At 49.9% G+C, this 15581-nt stretch overlaps 6 protein-coding genes across 6 annotated transcripts; all 6 read right to left on the reverse strand.

Annotated features, from left to right (window-relative positions):
• Positions 1–537: 537 nt before the first annotated feature.
• Positions 538–1576, reverse strand: N7508_002649 (lipase family protein; the record flags this gene model as incomplete). The annotated part of the gene is made up of 4 exons (XM_058460715.1): positions 538–837; positions 890–1226; positions 1282–1447; positions 1498–1576. 4 exons carry the CDS (start codon positions 1574–1576, stop codon positions 538–540), a joined length of 882 nt encoding a protein of 293 aa, XP_058324247.1.
• Positions 1577–2315: 739 nt separating this feature from the next.
• Positions 2316–3335, reverse strand: N7508_002650 (cleavage and polyadenylation specificity factor subunit 5; the record flags this gene model as incomplete). Its single annotated transcript, XM_058460716.1, has 4 exons — positions 2316–2596; positions 2663–2910; positions 2966–3217; positions 3295–3335. The coding sequence occupies 4 exons, from the start codon at positions 3333–3335 to the stop codon at positions 2316–2318; spliced, it is 822 nt and encodes a 273-aa protein (XP_058324248.1).
• A 319-nt stretch (positions 3336–3654) lies between these two features.
• Positions 3655–7022, reverse strand: N7508_002651 (uncharacterized protein; the record flags this gene model as incomplete). Its single annotated transcript, XM_058460717.1, has 2 exons — positions 3655–6723; positions 6795–7022. The coding sequence occupies 2 exons, from the start codon at positions 7020–7022 to the stop codon at positions 3655–3657; spliced, it is 3297 nt and encodes a 1098-aa protein (XP_058324249.1).
• Positions 7023–7577: 555 nt separating this feature from the next.
• On the reverse strand, positions 7578–8048 carry N7508_002652 (putative BYS1 domain protein; the record flags this gene model as incomplete). The annotated part of the gene is made up of 1 exon (XM_058460718.1): positions 7578–8048. One exon carries the CDS (start codon positions 8046–8048, stop codon positions 7578–7580), a length of 471 nt encoding a protein of 156 aa, XP_058324250.1.
• Positions 8049–9030: 982 nt separating this feature from the next.
• Positions 9031–11911, reverse strand: hdaA (histone deacetylase hdaA; the record flags this gene model as incomplete). Its single annotated transcript, XM_058460719.1, has 14 exons — positions 9031–9225; positions 9280–9386; positions 9436–9515; positions 9566–9651; positions 9698–9790; positions 9843–9906; positions 9960–10007; positions 10058–10377; positions 10430–10557; positions 10605–10717; positions 10765–10903; positions 10953–10966; positions 11016–11304; positions 11353–11911. 14 exons carry the CDS (start codon positions 11909–11911, stop codon positions 9031–9033), a joined length of 2235 nt encoding a protein of 744 aa, XP_058324251.1.
• Positions 11912–13315: 1404 nt separating this feature from the next.
• On the reverse strand, positions 13316–14477 carry gpdA (glyceraldehyde 3-phosphate dehydrogenase GpdA; the record flags this gene model as incomplete). The annotated part of the gene is made up of 4 exons (XM_058460720.1): positions 13316–14200; positions 14251–14314; positions 14366–14379; positions 14430–14477. The coding sequence occupies 4 exons, from the start codon at positions 14475–14477 to the stop codon at positions 13316–13318; spliced, it is 1011 nt and encodes a 336-aa protein (XP_058324252.1).
• Between the last annotated feature and the right edge of the window lie 1104 nt (positions 14478–15581).

Here is a 15581-nt window from a genome sequence, read left to right on the forward strand (position 1 = left end):
CTTGGCTCGCCTATGAAGCATATTCTCTTTTCTCCCAAAGTCAATGCTATCTCACCTTCAAGCATGAGTTTCAAGATCATGCTTGATCTTTCTCAGGTATTGAGGCAAAGGATCGCTGTAAATAATTAGCGTCGATTTTATAGTGCCAACATCACCAGGGCATCCAATTTGCTTCAGCAATCATTCGAAATTTATGATATAACAGCCTGGCCCTTGTGAGAAGACTGGTTCATATCATCTACAGATACAGGGGGAAAATTGACTCTGTGTTGCACGGCAATATTGGTGAGATACTGTACTGCGTGAACATATATCCTTGATGAATTTAATAGGGAACGTCCATGCTATTATTCTATCTAATCTTTAGTAGAAAGTGTCATGTCCACAGCTAACTTATCCAGCAAAGCAACTATATCAAATATCAAGACTAACCACCAAAGCAGTCACAGCCACACAAACCATGTAGACCTATAGACTATACATAAGAGGCGCCAGCACCATCTATATATACAGATCTCGAATCCCCGGTATACCGTCCTATTGACACTGATCAATATAAATCAAATACCAATTATGAGCCTCGACATCGGGATTTGCCGTGCCAGCATTCCCAGCCTTAGAACCCACACCTTCGATAACAGTCACATCACTAGAAGTCACCGCCACATTATTGCCACTGGTAATCCAGTACTCAGGGCTAGAATGACTGAATCCAAAGGATGCAGGTGGTAATTTTGGAACCACGTCGTCGGTATGTGTCACTCTGTATACTGTGCCTTGGTTTGTGATATATGTTGCCAATGCTTCATTCCCCAGTCTGGGTTGGCCGTATGTATACTGTTTCCCTGTGAGTATCTATCTCTGTTGACTGAGATCGGGTGGCACTTACAAGTTCCAACTCATACCCTGCATTCCGAAGGACAGTGCCTCCAAGTGTGGCAACGGCAGCGCCGAAGCTGTGGCCTGTTAGGACCAGTGTGTAGCCAGAGTAGGTTGACAAGGCAGCCTTGATCTTGACGGTCAAGTCGTCTGCCACTGTTTCCCATGACTTCCAGAAGCCACTGTGAACTTCGCAGTCGCTGCATAGACTGCTGGCGTCGGTCAGACCGAAGTCCAGGTTCGCAATCCAGGTGCTTAGTGTTCGGCTTCCCCGGAAGGAGAGCACGAGGAGGTTATTTGTCTGATCGGCAGCGAGGAATCCGGCGACGTCACCGAATTCGGTGGATCTGGGATTGTTAGTATGCTTGCACGTGTGTACGACTCATGGTAGGGTAGATTTACTCATCGAACTCGTAGATCGTGGTTGTCTCGGCGGATTGGACGGATGGACAGTTTCCCTCTAGACAAGAGAGTCCATCGCCGGTGGAGTTGACATTATTTGTGCAATATGATGCTGCAGCATATTGCGCGAACAAGTTCAATTGGCCGAGGACATCGGTCGAGACATCTATGTCTTTCAGCCACAGCACATCACAATGAAAGACAAATAGATCATACCTCGAGGAACAGGTCGTGCAGGAGCAGCAACAGCCAACACCACCAGAGCAGCAATAGTTGCAAAATGAGTGAGAAGCATAATGGAGATGTATATCCGGAAGTAGAGCTGTATTGCTCTTGACCTGCCTGCCTGGTAATCCCACTACACCCACACCAAACCTTTATATACCCTCATCGGAAGTATAGATCCAGACATACTCTCACGAGGGAGCGGGGTACGGACATCTCGATGCCAGACTCAGAACATTCTCCGGCGCATACTCGACGCATGACCGGTGGGATTCCGGTATGATCGGCACTTCTGTCTTGAATAGTTCGGATATGTCCGTCTTTGGTAAGGCCACTTGCCAAGAGTATGCGTACTCCACGGCTGGGTAACTTTGGCTTGGCTATGCATGGCTGATTTGGCGTTCTTGAAGAGAACAGTGAGGGGTGCAGATGTCAGATGCCAGGCACTAGATGCGCCGTGCAGATGTGACGGAGTCGCATCGGGCCCCGGTCTTTTATTCTCCGTTGGCTTTGGCTCTTTTGTCTTTTTCGGGCTCTTTGCATCGGATGCCGGGGTTGGCTTCGTGGCTTGGCGTCGATCTTGTCTCTGATGGAGATATATCGGGGGATTTCGTTGTATAGGATCTGGCTAAACGGTTAGTGTTAGTTCCCAGTCCACTCTAGTCTACTGTATAGTACATAGACAGAAATGAAATGGAACGTTAACTATCATTTTTCGTAAGTAAAAGCGCTGGCTAAAATCCTGGCTAAGCTCAGGCTGAATCTGGCTCAAAATCTGGGAAATCTGGGAAACTTGGCGCATAGTCCGCCTAATGGTGAGACTCGATTCTCTGTCCCTCCTCGACATCAAGCATGCCTGTGTCCTCTGCGCCGTCACCGCCAGCAAGAACCCGGGTGCGGGGCAAGTGCTGGTCAGGACCACCGGGAGTCACAGCAACGACATTGTCATTCTCGTCGACGAACTCGAAGTTGTATCGCGAAAGCAGGTGGGGAATGGCAGAAAGCTGGGGGCCGTAGCGGGCAGTGTTGTCGTAAAGCTCGAAGAGTGGAACGGCGAGCAGCTTCATGTTCTTGGGGACGGAGAGGACCTCTACAGTATGAATGATGAGTATTTACATTACGCTGATCATGCGCGAAGTGACAGAAAGCAACTCACTCTTCTTGGGCAGCTGGATCAAGTACAGCTTCTTGCACTCCTTTGGACGTGTCACATGTCCCGGCAGGAATGGGTACATGAAAGTCTCAAAGTTGGGGCGCCACCATTGCGCAAGTGTGTCGCCGATGTCCCAGTCAGCATTGACTCCCTCACCGGAGAATTGCGATCCCACGGGGGCCAAGCGTTCGTTCAGGCGCTTCTTGAATCCTTCGATCTCATCGTCCTCGTGGTGGAGATAATCGCCGGGCCTGGAAGTGATTGTCAGTTTCTGGGATAAGCAATTGTATCACTGGGGTAACGTACAGCTTGAAGAAAGCATTGGCAATCTGAAGCATCAGGACGTGGGGGTGGTTGTGCTCGTGGCAGACCAGGATGCCCTCAGAGGTGCGGCGCATACCGTGGAGGTCATAGTGCTCCTCCAGACGCTTCAGACGGGCAAGCACGGAGGGATCCTCCTCGGGCTGGGTCTCTTTTGTGCCGAAAGTGTAGTTCGATAAGGGAAACAGGCGGATGGTCTCCGGCTGGAGTGCGGAGAAGTCCCTAGGGAGAATGGGTCTAGGGGTCAAAAGAGTCAGTTATTTCAGATATGCAATGGTTTTCGCAATATTTTGGAAGCACAAAGGCGTACTCACGGGCGGGCGCTTTGCATCGCCGCGGCTGTAGTGGTAGCCATTTTGACGGAGGTGCGGAGGTTAGAATGCGCAGCTCGAGAGAAGCTCGAGCTTTCGGTATCGGTATCGTTATCGGCTCACCGCCGAGACTATGTTTACTTCGGCATGGCCCCCAACTCCGGGCTTCACTAAGGGCTTCACTATATGTAAAATTACGCATGTTCATTCTGCCAATAAAAGCTTACAACTGTTCTATTCATAATGTTTCACAGTCATACGTAATACAAAATTTGAATTATATCTGTTTCTGTAATATCCTACCCCAACCCAGCCACCCTCATGCACCACCCTAACTCCTCACCAATTGTATCGTGTACATACTCACAACTTAGCATCAAAGTCCTCAAACTCCGTCAGATCAGTGACAGAAACAGGTCCAGTGCTGACAGGCAGACTAGCCTTGAAAGTAGGAACGTCAGTGATAGAAATAGCCTTGGACACATTGCCATTAGCCAGGCCCTGCTCATCAGTGCTGGAAACCAGACCCAATTCCTTCAATTGCGGACCGAGATCATGCTCCAGCTTCTTGATGACCGGTTCGAGTTCCTGTGGGGACACGCTCATCTCTGTTGTGAGGAAAGTCTTGAGAATGAAGATGACTTGGCTCTTATCTATCACTGTCATTTCGACTTCTTCGAAGGCTGTTGCGAAACGGGTGGGGTCCACCTTGAAACCGGCTACGTCGAGCTGCTTGCTCAAAGCGGTGACCAGGCTGACTCGCTTCTCTGAGGGCTTGGATGCATCGGCCTGAGCGTTCAGGTGAATGGCGAGCTTGGCGCGGGTTGTTGATGAGGGGTCAATGTACTGGCGATAGAAGGCAATCATATCCTCCTTGGTCAGGGTGCGCACGTTCGCGGCATCAGTTTCATGCTGCAGGAAGTCGAAGTACTCGGATCCGATGTGCGACCAGTAGCGGTTGGTTTCAGATGCCAGGTTCTTGAGCTTCTCCAGACGCTTGTTAATGACACTACGCTTGTGTCCCTCGAACTCATCCTCGGGCATCTTGTCAAGGATAGGGCCGAACTCGCGCAGGAAGGACTCGATACGGGATTCGAGGTATGGTGCTGAACGCTCACTCTGGATGATGACCCGGTAGCCGAAGGTGGTGGCATTGTAGCGGGCACCACTCCATACCACATATCCGAGCTGTTCCTTGCTGCGGAGCTGGTCGAACGCAGGCTCGTCGGTTAGCTGGGCGAAAAGCTGCAACTTTGAGCGGAGGAGGTCGTTAGAGAACAGTCCGATGTACAGGAAGTACTCAATGCAGTGGTTGACGTTGGCTGGGTCCTTTAGTGCGCGGGGGTAGACATAGTTGGCTCCAGGAGGCAAAGTCATATTCCGGCGCAGGTACCACTGCGATGGAGGAAGAGGACGGCCTTCCAAAATCTTCTCAATGGAATCCGTCATGCGTAGGGCATCCTCCTTGTAAAGGTTTCCGTGGGCTAGGACTTCAATGTGAGTCTGCTCCAGCAACTGAGGGAAGAACTTGACAACATCTTCACACTCAACATGCTCCAACTCTTCGAGGTAATGCTCGTTAACCCAGCCACGCTCGGAGAGGAGGTACCGGGTGTAATCGCCGACCTGGTAGTAAGGCTGCTGGTACTCGGCATTGCGGAATGCCCGCGTCAGGCGCTCCTTGATGATGTTGAAGCGGTCTTGGTTGATCACCAGTCCGCGCATGGTGTTGAGGACCTTGTCCAACAGCGCAGACATCTTGTCGTTGTAACCAGCAACGGAAATATCCAATCCCAAGATGTTGGCGGAAAGGTGGTAGTCCAAACCAGCGAGCTCGGCGTCGTAGGAGTACTCATCCAGAGAATCTCTCACCAATTCGCTGTAAAGCTTGGTCTTGATAAGATTGGCAGGCGTAGCCCACACCAGGGGGTTGCGCAGCGTCACCTCAATCGTGGCCTTGGGCACCCAGAAGCGGTCATCTTTCTTGAACCACAGACGCACGCGGTCATCGTGGCGGATCAGCTTGGGGGTCTTGCTTGGCTCGTCAACATCCCTCTTTTCAACCGAGAGTCTCGTTGGCACAAACTCGTTGCGGTGGGGCATGTGAACATTGGAATTGCGAGTAGCCTCAGTCGACTCGAGGGCTTTTTGAATACCACCCAGGAACTCCTGAGGAATCTTCTCGACCTTGTACTCAGTACCATACCACTTCTCTTTCTGGTCCCAGTTGCCCGGGAAGTCCTGAGATACAATAATCAAGCGGAAGTTGTCAACGCGCAGGTGATCCAAAGCCTTCTTGATCAAGGAAGGATCGAAACGGCGCAGCAAGGATCCGCTCAGCAACCACTCGCTAGGCAGCGACTTTTGCATCACACTGCTCAGGCGACTGGTGAATCGGCTAGCAGGGGTCTTCTGTTTGAATCGGAAATCAACTTCGGCAAGGTTCTTCATTTCGTCAAAGATCCACTGCTCTGGCTCACGCTGCTTAATCATGGCAATGTATTCAAAGACCACCTTGGCGACTTCCTGGTACTCCTTCAGACCATCAGGAGTCAGGCGCACGGAGACTGTGAAGAATGCTGATCCCGGGCAGATGGGCATGGCACCCGCAGAGAGACCATTGGCCCAACCTTTGTTCTTGAGGTAAGAGAGAACACTACCTGGTCCCTCGTGGCCAATCAGATGGCTGATATACCGACTAGGCTGGGTATCATGGAGATCCTCCTCATCTAGGAAGGGGAAGTACATATCCATAGACCGGGTATCCATGACAGGCTTGGCGAAGACCTGAGTGCACATATCCTTCTCAGTGAAAGGCTGCACATCATCCCACCGGTTCTGAGCAAGATTCTTGTTCTCGATATCCGAGAAAAGCTCAGCTACCCATTCCTCCAATGTATCCAAAGACTCTCGTCCCAGGACGACCAACTTCGCCCGATTGGCTGAGTAATGCTTTTCATAGAAACGGATGAATTCACTGCGGACTTCCAGACCGCGTTTCTGCGGGTCTTCCTTCAGCGTCTGCAGATTACCAGTCGAGAAATGATGGTAAGGATGTTGAGGGTTTGAAAGAGACTTGTTCAGTTGCATCAACCGCCACAAGTCACTCTGGAGGTTCTTTTTGTTCTCCGAGTCCACAGCCTGCAACTCCCGGTCTAGAGTCGACTCTAGGAATAAAGGCGAAACAAAGAACTGAGCAAATCGATCCAAAGCACCGTAAAGAGGCGATTTGCCCTCTAACCCACTTCCATTCACCAAATTTCCATTCCCGTTTGTTTCAGCAGGAGTGCTCTCTCCACTGGATTTGGGTGGGCTTGAGTCACCCGTCGCAGACACTTCGAAGAAATAGTTCGTTTCCGTGGCCGCTGTGTATGCATTGGATGAACCGGAGTGGGCTGCTAGGTACTGGTTGTATGCATTTTCCTTGGGGTACTGCCAATCTATTAGCTTCTGTCCGACCAACAGACAATGGAAGGAATCGGCAGAAATCAAGATAGACTTACCTTTTTTGTGCCCATGAATAGCAAATGCTCTACCGCATGAGCCATCCCTGGCATATCGTCTTCATCGGAGAAGTTGCCCACATTGACGTTAACGGCCGCACTGGCCTTATCGGTGTCGGGATCATGGACTAGAAGAGCTTCAAGCTTGTTCGGCAGGCGAATGACGCGATATGAGCGATCGTCAAGCTCTGGCTTCTCTAGATGCTCTGCAATGTGCTCGATTGCCATGATTGAGGGGGCCGTAAAGGTAGGGGAATGCGAGAACGTCCGTTTAGAAATCGGAAAAAACAAGGATCTTGAGGCGCGCAGCGAATCGGGTCGTGCTAGACTGAGACTGAGACGGAGACCTTTGTGACACAGTGCGGAGGACCTTGGAGGCATTCGTTGCCAGGGGAAATATCAATGACGTGACCAAATTCCAATGCGAAGTACGGGGTATGAGATATGTGAATATGTGTCTACACGGAGTAAATCAAGAGAAGATAAAAGAAGAACACCGTTCCTCGGCCCTGATGATAAAGCGGGTACTGCCCGAGGCGGTGATGATATCGAGAGCCCTAACATAGCAAGCGCCGGTATTTGACGGTGGCGGCATTTATAAGGCAGACACTACACATCTGAGCGCTTTCATCGACTGATACTTGCATTATAGTCAAACTAGGTACAAAAACCAGGCTCCAACTGGATCCACGTCTTATATCTCCAGAACCTCCCCCATCCCCCACGTATGGCACTGCCCCTCCCCAGCCACGTGATATCAACCACCACCAACTAACCCAGCGCTTAACACTTGGCTGCACAAAGATTCAAATTGATACTCGAACCAGACTGACAATTCTTAGTTTGGCTCCCACCAGGATTGACACCCTGCGCCCAACAGATCTTAGAACACTGCGTATCAGAAGGGCGCACGACCATAGTCTTGCCAGAGAATGGGTCGCCAAAGACATCGGACAGGTCATACCAAACCGTGCCGGGGTCAAGAGTGTAGGCAAGGTTGGTTTGCGGACTGCCGTTGTACAGGCCGTTCGGCACGGTGGTGATCTTTAGCGCGATGCCGCCTGAGGCTGCGTCGTGGTGCAGGGGTTCTGTGTAGCTGCCGCCTGGGGCGATGGTCTTTTGGGGGCCTACGCTGCCGCCGACAGACCAGAGGTAGACTGGGTAGGTGCAGTGGTTTGTTACGACTGCGTTGCCGACTGCGCTGGCTAATGGGGCCAAGGCTGCGACTGAGGCGATGATTGTTGAGAAGTGCATCTTGCTTGGTTGGTCTTGAGGATTGTTATGATTGTCTGGTTTGGATGGAGAGATGCCTTCTTTTGAGGCAGGCTCGATGTCTTTTATATAGCTCTGTTGGTAACTGTGTTGTTCTGTTAGTGATTGGAGTCGACCGTAGGGAAACACGGTACTCCCACAAACTGAGACATTTGCATCGCAAAACAATTCATGTGAGGCATTAATCCTCCAACTCGGTTAGGACATCCATCCTAGGGCCTGAGAAGCCATCCCATCCTCTAACCCCGCATCTCACAGTGGTGGAAAGGACCGAGTCGTGTTGCCGATGAAGTAGATACGAGAAAGAGAGTCCACGGAAGCAGAGAAGAAATACGATGTCTCAGCGCTTCGATGCATTTGGATAGTTGGTGATCCATTAGAAGTAGTATCTGATGCCAAGTGTGGAGAAGGACAAAGAGGGCGTCTGTCTTTTCCGGGGAAGTGAGACATAGTTACATCTGACTGCAGATCTCCATCAATAAATAACAGGGGCCATGGGTCTGTTCACAGTGCTATGAAGTATGAGTCAGTTTTCATAAGAACACCCTGAAGTAATTGTTTTACTGGATACATTCTTTGGGCCTTAACTTGGCCCCTTTTTTTCATCGCTTTTTTGGCCATTTTCGAATGCCTTGGTTGATCATCAAGAGCATTTAGAGGTGGAGGCTGCAAAAGGAATTTGGCCACTGTTGTAATGTGGTCACCGCTAGACTGGAGTTGCATTCGGTAACCGAGACAATGCCTAGAATGTCTCAAATCCATACGCTTTCCTGAGGGGTTCGCAGCTGACAACAAAGCCTCGCACAAGAACGGGGTGGCTGAATATGTGTCGAACAAGGTATCTTCGGAGCGTAAATACATGGACCATATCCTGTACCTATTTTTACTGCAGTAACAGGCTCAAATATCTCATTAAGGCTATGAAACCCTTCCAAAATCGCATAGCTCTATGCAAAATCCTATCTCACTCCTCGGCTTCATCGCTTTCGTGAGGATCGGCACGATCGGAAATCCACTGGTAAACCTGCTCCTTGTGCTCGGCTAGCATGTCGCTCAAATCTGACTTGGGGGAATGCACCAGTTGGCCATATCGCTTGGAATGACGTCTGTCTGTGCTTGACCACAGACCGTGCGAGTTTGCAACGAAGACAATGGAGTTCTGGTAGGTGAATGTTAGTGTGTGTATTGTGGCTGTGATCTGTAGATGTCTTACTTCTCTGTACCATTTGGACAGCCAGGTTTGAGTGCTTGATTTGATCGCGCGGATCGGGTTCTCTGCTACAAAGGAAACAACGCCATTGACACGCTTGTAGAGGTTTTCTGTGGTTGTCAGCAGGAATCTACTACTTTGTCTGATAGTCTTGCTCACCCCTGTTGATCAAGAGATTCGCCACGCCGTAAAAGGCATTGCCCACGCCGAGAAGGAAGATATCGGTGGCCTGGTTGGCACTTTAGATATGTTAGCTGACGCTAGCCAAGAGTTGGATGGATTGTCTTACTCGATGTAGTTGTCCCACAAGTATGCAGCGAGCTCCTCAGTGGCAGTTGGACGGTCATAATCTTCTGGCTCGTATCGACCAGACGGCTGGAACGGTCAGATTAGGTGGATATATCGGATGGGGGCGACTTACGATCTCTTTCGAAATGTGCTTGGGAATGTTGACATCGATTACGGCGTAGCCTTTACCAACAATCCAGGCAATGTAATCCTTCAATGAATCAGCCTTCATCTTGGTTAGCAAATGTTGAACTGCGAGAACCGTATACATGACTTACCATCCAGACATTGTGGGTTTCCAGCTTATTGGTGACTGGATGAGTCTCGCCCATAATCTCAGGCCTAAAGTAGTCAGCACTGGTTCGCTTCAAATTGGCGAATTGTTCGAAACTTACGGATCATGGAAGATAACAACGAGCGGCACTTCTTCTGTGTAATTAGGACTGCCAGATGTGAGTTTTAAGCACAGAACATGGCACCCTGCGACGCTTACCTTGCCAGAACCTGTTTCTCAAATGACTTGGAAATGGCTGTGCGATAGATGTAGAGGGGCGTGAGCTTGCAGGACTCGTAAAGCTGATTCGCTTGGTAAACTCGGATGATATCGTGAAGCCGATCTCCTGACATCGCATGAGAGCTCGTCTTGGGGTACAAGCGGCTCCAGTACCGAGATTGGATGCTTCGCACCCGGCGCACTGTGTTAACTGCAGCATCCGTAGGAGAGCTCTTCGCCAAACGTTCCGGTGGTTCGCCCATAAGTGTCTTGGTCACGGCCAAAGCCGACTTTGAGATAGACTTGAAGTTATACCCTCCCTATTCAAATAGTGAGCAAACCAGCTAATGTACTTGCATACGTCAAACATACCTCCAGACAGACGGCAATTTTTCCGTGAGAAAGAGTCATGAGCATGTGGGTCATCTGTGCGTAACAAGATGGAGAGACAAAGCAGCCACCAAGTACATCACCGGCAGCAGCGTCGAAACCGGCGGCAACTGTTAATTGTTAGTAGGGCTCTCCAAGGAAGTGACAGTATTCTTACCAATCACCAAGTCGGGATCGAATTCTTGAGCAATGGGCATGACCACCTCCTGGAAAGCAAACATGTAGTCCGCATCACCCATCCCCTGATCAGGCCAGGGGATGTTGACATTCCTGATAGGTGTCAACGTATATTAATTTGCCAAGCTTGAAGTACTTACCTTCCAGTTCCAGGGCCAGAGCCACACTGATCCCAATCTCCAGCAGGACCACCGGGGTAGAAGCGGCCATCCTGGTGAACATGGAGAGAGATGTAGAGAACATTAGGGTCATCATAAAAAGCTTTCTGGATTCCATTTCCTATAAAGAGTCAGTCAACACCCCCACCAGCTCTGGTAGTGAAACACACCATGATGAACATCCCTAAAACCAGTCAGCATTGACATAAAATAAACATAGGGAGAAGACATACCAATCAAGAATCATAATTTTCCGACAAGCATCACCAAGTTTCCTCTGGCAAACACGCGCGGCGACCGAGACATTATTGAAAAGACAGAATCCCATAGCGGCATCATCCTCAGCGTGGTGACCCGGCGGGCGAATGACAGCAATAGCATTTTTGACCTTGCGTTGAGCAACAGCCATGCAAGTCTCGATCGCCCCTCCAGCAGATAAGAGAGCCGTCGAAAAGGTCAGCTTGTTGAAATAGATGGAGTCGCGATTTTCCTCCAGCTTGATGAGTGTATCATCAGACATGTCTATCACGCGTTAGTGTCTAGCCAAGTTCTTCTTCACGTGTTGCTTACCCTTGGTACTGTGCACAAAGGCGTAGTGTGCATCAGTGTGGATGAGAGTGATCTCGTCTTCGACGGCATTGCGCGCAGCAATACGTTGCAACGTCCTCGGCGCCAACGGCTGGGATGACTCTTCGTCATCGACGAGGCCTGCGCGACACAGCTCCTTGTAGATGTAGTAGATGCGCCTCGGGTCTTCTGGGTGGACATCGCTCTTTGGGTGGACTTCGCAGTGCCAGCGCATGCGGTGATCATAGCATAGACCCGTAGCAAGAGATGCCACCGGCAAGCCAGATCTGACAATGAGCTCTTCGTCAGAACCAGACCAGTCTGAGTTGGCTTCGGCTGGACTGTCGCGCTTTGCCTCATCTGTCGATGTGCTATCGCCGTCGCCGGGCTTTCGCCGAGCCATACCTGTTGATGAATCTGGGGATACAGAAGTTGGGGGTATGAAAGGGGTGAAGTTGGGGTGAGGGTGGTTGCTCAGGTTTGGAGGAGGGACTTGGGTGATGGATGTGCGGGAAGGAAGGGAATGGGAGTTAGCCATAATGGTATCCTCGTCCTCGTCCATTATCTGAAAGCCCTTTGTTGTCACACTTGGCGCTATAGTCTCATTAGGCACTTTAGTAGTTGCCCTAGACAAATGGAGCTATGAGGGCTTGATGCTTCTTTCAGTGATAGACTTCCACCAAAAGAAGTAGATAGGTCGGCCAAATATTCCAATTATTAGTGGGATATTAGATATCACCAACAAATAGGCAAATGACTTTGATGTGACATGCACAAGCTCAATAGGCTATACAATCGCCTCGTGCCTTTAATAGACCAACGAGGTGCAAGCTCCGAACGACTGAAGCGCGAGTGAGCGCTAAGTAAAACAAGCGTTTAATTAGTGCAACCGCCAATTTCCATGTGGTGGGCACAATTGAAGAATGAAATAGTCCAATCGTCAAAGACAATGATGGTTGAATGGATGCGTATGTTGGATCCCCTTTGGGCCTGTCTTTCTTATTGCCAGACATTGCCAGGCTTACCGCTTTTTATCACCGCCGCCTAGTCTGGACTAGTGGAGTACAGTATAGATGGCTTGGGCTGATTTAGTATGGCTGACTCATCTCTGTCTACATCATAAATGGCCTATCCTTCGGCTTTAAGACTTCCTTTTGACCGGTCTCCAGGTCAGCTTGCTTGTTACATAGAATGTTATACTTGGGTACTTGAATTGTGGTAACAGCGATCAAACTACAAGCTTTTGGCTATCATAATTGAAACGAAGTATGAGTTTGCTAAATGTGGTCTTAACGATGTTGTATATGAGAAGAATGTATTCCATGCATGGTGCAGGGTATAAGAGTGCCAAGTATTTGAACATAAACTTCATGAGTAGACGAATGCCCATTTTCATATGGTGGTAAGACTATATGCACAAGAAAGAGAGCAATCGTTGAAATTCTAAATTCTACCAAGAGAGGCTGGGACTAAGATCTGGGTTTAGACTCATGGCGAAATAGGCCGAGAAGATAAATCTACCTGAGGTAAACTACGTTAAAAAGGTAGACATATGTGACCATGCCAATGGAGCATCAAGAGTATATTCTAAGCATCAAACTATGGATTGCCTGAGGGCATTGTTGTCTCCAATCGAAAGATCTTGCTGATCTCCACTGGGGAACTCTTGCATGTGATACAGTATGAGGGTCCCCAATTCTTGACTTGGATTGCCTGATACCACCTCAATCATATGCTACATCATTTCACGGTCTTTATCAAGCAAGAATTCTATCAATTTACAATTACAAAGTACACATGGTGCATTGGAAAAGTCTGGTAAACGTAAAATGTATCGATTCATTAAATGACGTTATCATCTGATTTTTTTCCACAAGGAGAAAAATTCCAGTCTAGTCCAGAGATCTAAACTGTAGATTTCATCCCCTTATAGAACACTCCTGGCCCCAGGACGCTGTCCTGATTCCTATTTGCGGTCGACGGAGGCAATGTAGGAGATGAGGTCAACGACACGGTGGGAGTAGCCCCACTCGTTGTCGTACCAGGAGACCAGCTTGATGAAGTTGGCGTTCAGGGCAATACCGGCCTTGGCGTCGAAGATGGAGGAGTGGTCGTCACCGTTGAGGTCAGTGGAGACAATCTCGTCCTCGGTGTATCCAAGGATTCCCTTAAGCTCGCCCTCGGAGGCAGCCTTGACGACAGCCTTGATCTCCTCGTAGGAGGCACCCTTCTCGATGCGGCAGGTGAGGTCGACAACGGAGACGTTGGCGGTGGGGACACGCATGGCCATACCGGTCAGCTTGCCGTTCAGGGCGGGGATGACCTTGCCGACAGCCTTGGCGGCACCGGTGGAGGAGGGGATGATGTTCTGGGCCGCAGTACGGCCACCACGCCAGTCCTTAGAGGAGGGAGCGTCAACGGTCTTCTGGGTGGCGGTGTAAGAGTGGACGGTGGTCATGAGACCCTCAACGATGCCGAAGTTATCGTTGATGACCTTAGCGAGGGGAGCAAGGCAGTTGGTGGTGCAAGAGGCGTTGGAGAGGACGTTGACGTCCTTGGTGTAGGAGGTGTTGTTGACACCCATGACGTACATGGGGGCGTCGGCGGAGGGGGCGGAGATGATGACCTTCTTGGCACCACCCTTCAAGTGAGCAGAGGCCTTCTCCTGGGTGGTGAACACACCGGTGGACTCGACGATGTACTCAGCCTGGGCCTTGCCCCAGGGGATGGCAGAGGGGTCACGCTCGGCGAAGAAGGTAACCTTCTTGCCGTTGACGACGAGACCATCGGCCTCAGCCTTGACGTCACCCTTGAACTGACCGTGAGTGCTGTCGTACTTGAGCATGTAGGCCTGTCCCGCAATTAGTATGAGCTGATGATATTCGTGGCTGGTGTACCTACAGCGTAGTGGGTCTCAATGAAGGGGTCGTTGACGGCGACAACCTCGACGTTGGGGTCGTTGATGCTATAGACATTGGTTAGGAGGGGTATGGGTAGTGAATTGAGCGTAACTTACGCATTGCGGAAGACCTGGGGTAATGTTAGTCTGGACCACTTGAAGGCAATAAGGGGGAACTCACAATGCGGCCAATGCGGCCGAATCCGTTGATACCGACGTTGACAACCATGATAGCGGTTTACTGGAGGAGATCTGTTAGTATATGGATGAACAAAGAAAGGGGAGAGACCTACTGAAGATGGATGAGTAATGGGGAAGATGAAGAGAGATGAGAAGAAGAAGAAAAAAGCTGGCGGGGGAGGGGAAGAAGTAATGAATGGATGACTGACGCAACGGACCGATCACCCCTCACCGAGACCAGACGGGGATTACCAGGTCTCCAGATGCATCTCTTTCCCATTTTCCCGACTGTTGCCGCTTGACTGGTGCCCAGGCAACCTTTCCGGTTTCATACACCGGGCAAAGCAGGAAGAGTCACGATATTTGTCTGCCCATTGCCCCTCGGTAGCTCCCGTTCTGCCAATTAGAGCTCTCTACGTCGACACTCATCGGGTTATTACTATTACCTCGGAGCTATTCTCGAGAATGTTTTGCCTAAGGATTCGGAAGAACGAATATCACGATAATTCACTACGTAAGGCATGGAAAGATTCCGAGGTGTAGGGGGTTGGAGGGGCAGTGGATGATGCTATCACTTTTTGGAGGGGCAGAGGGTGTACTACAATGTACAAGGTACTATTAAGCCCAGTTATGCGTGAAACATGACACAAAACAGATCAATTATAATTCTTTTAATTGCTAGAAGTATATACTTCAAGCTGTTTGGTCCCCAACATAAGCGGAGCAGCCGCAGTTGAGCTGCGGTGGACCGATTGAGTATGGACGGTATAAGAATGTGGCTTCCCGTCCTGAAAACAGTCACCGGGGAATAGCACGGGGTCAAACAGATTTTTCTATTCGATGTCTTATATGACTGAGAGAGGCGAGAGAGATTATAAATCGACGTTCAGCCCTGAAGTTACCTGGAGACTCTGGTTACAAGTACTCTGACATAGAGTGAGCTGATAGCTATCTCAGCCACACCCTGCATAGTTTATGTCATTGTGGCAAAGTGTGGTCGGGTGTTAAAAGTGTCAAGGTGTCAAGGTGTCAAGTCATCAGGCAACACGGAATCAATGCATCAGGCACCAATTTATCAGGCAACAAGGTGTCATTTCTTATCTTTGGAATGTCGTGGAATCTGATAGTGGCGCAATCACAACGCATACGATAC

This window comes from Penicillium antarcticum (genome assembly GCF_028974205.1).
Source record: "Penicillium antarcticum strain IBT 31339 chromosome Unknown utg000002l_segment0_segment0, whole genome shotgun sequence".
Lineage (NCBI taxonomy): Eukaryota > Fungi > Ascomycota > Eurotiomycetes > Eurotiales > Aspergillaceae > Penicillium > Penicillium antarcticum.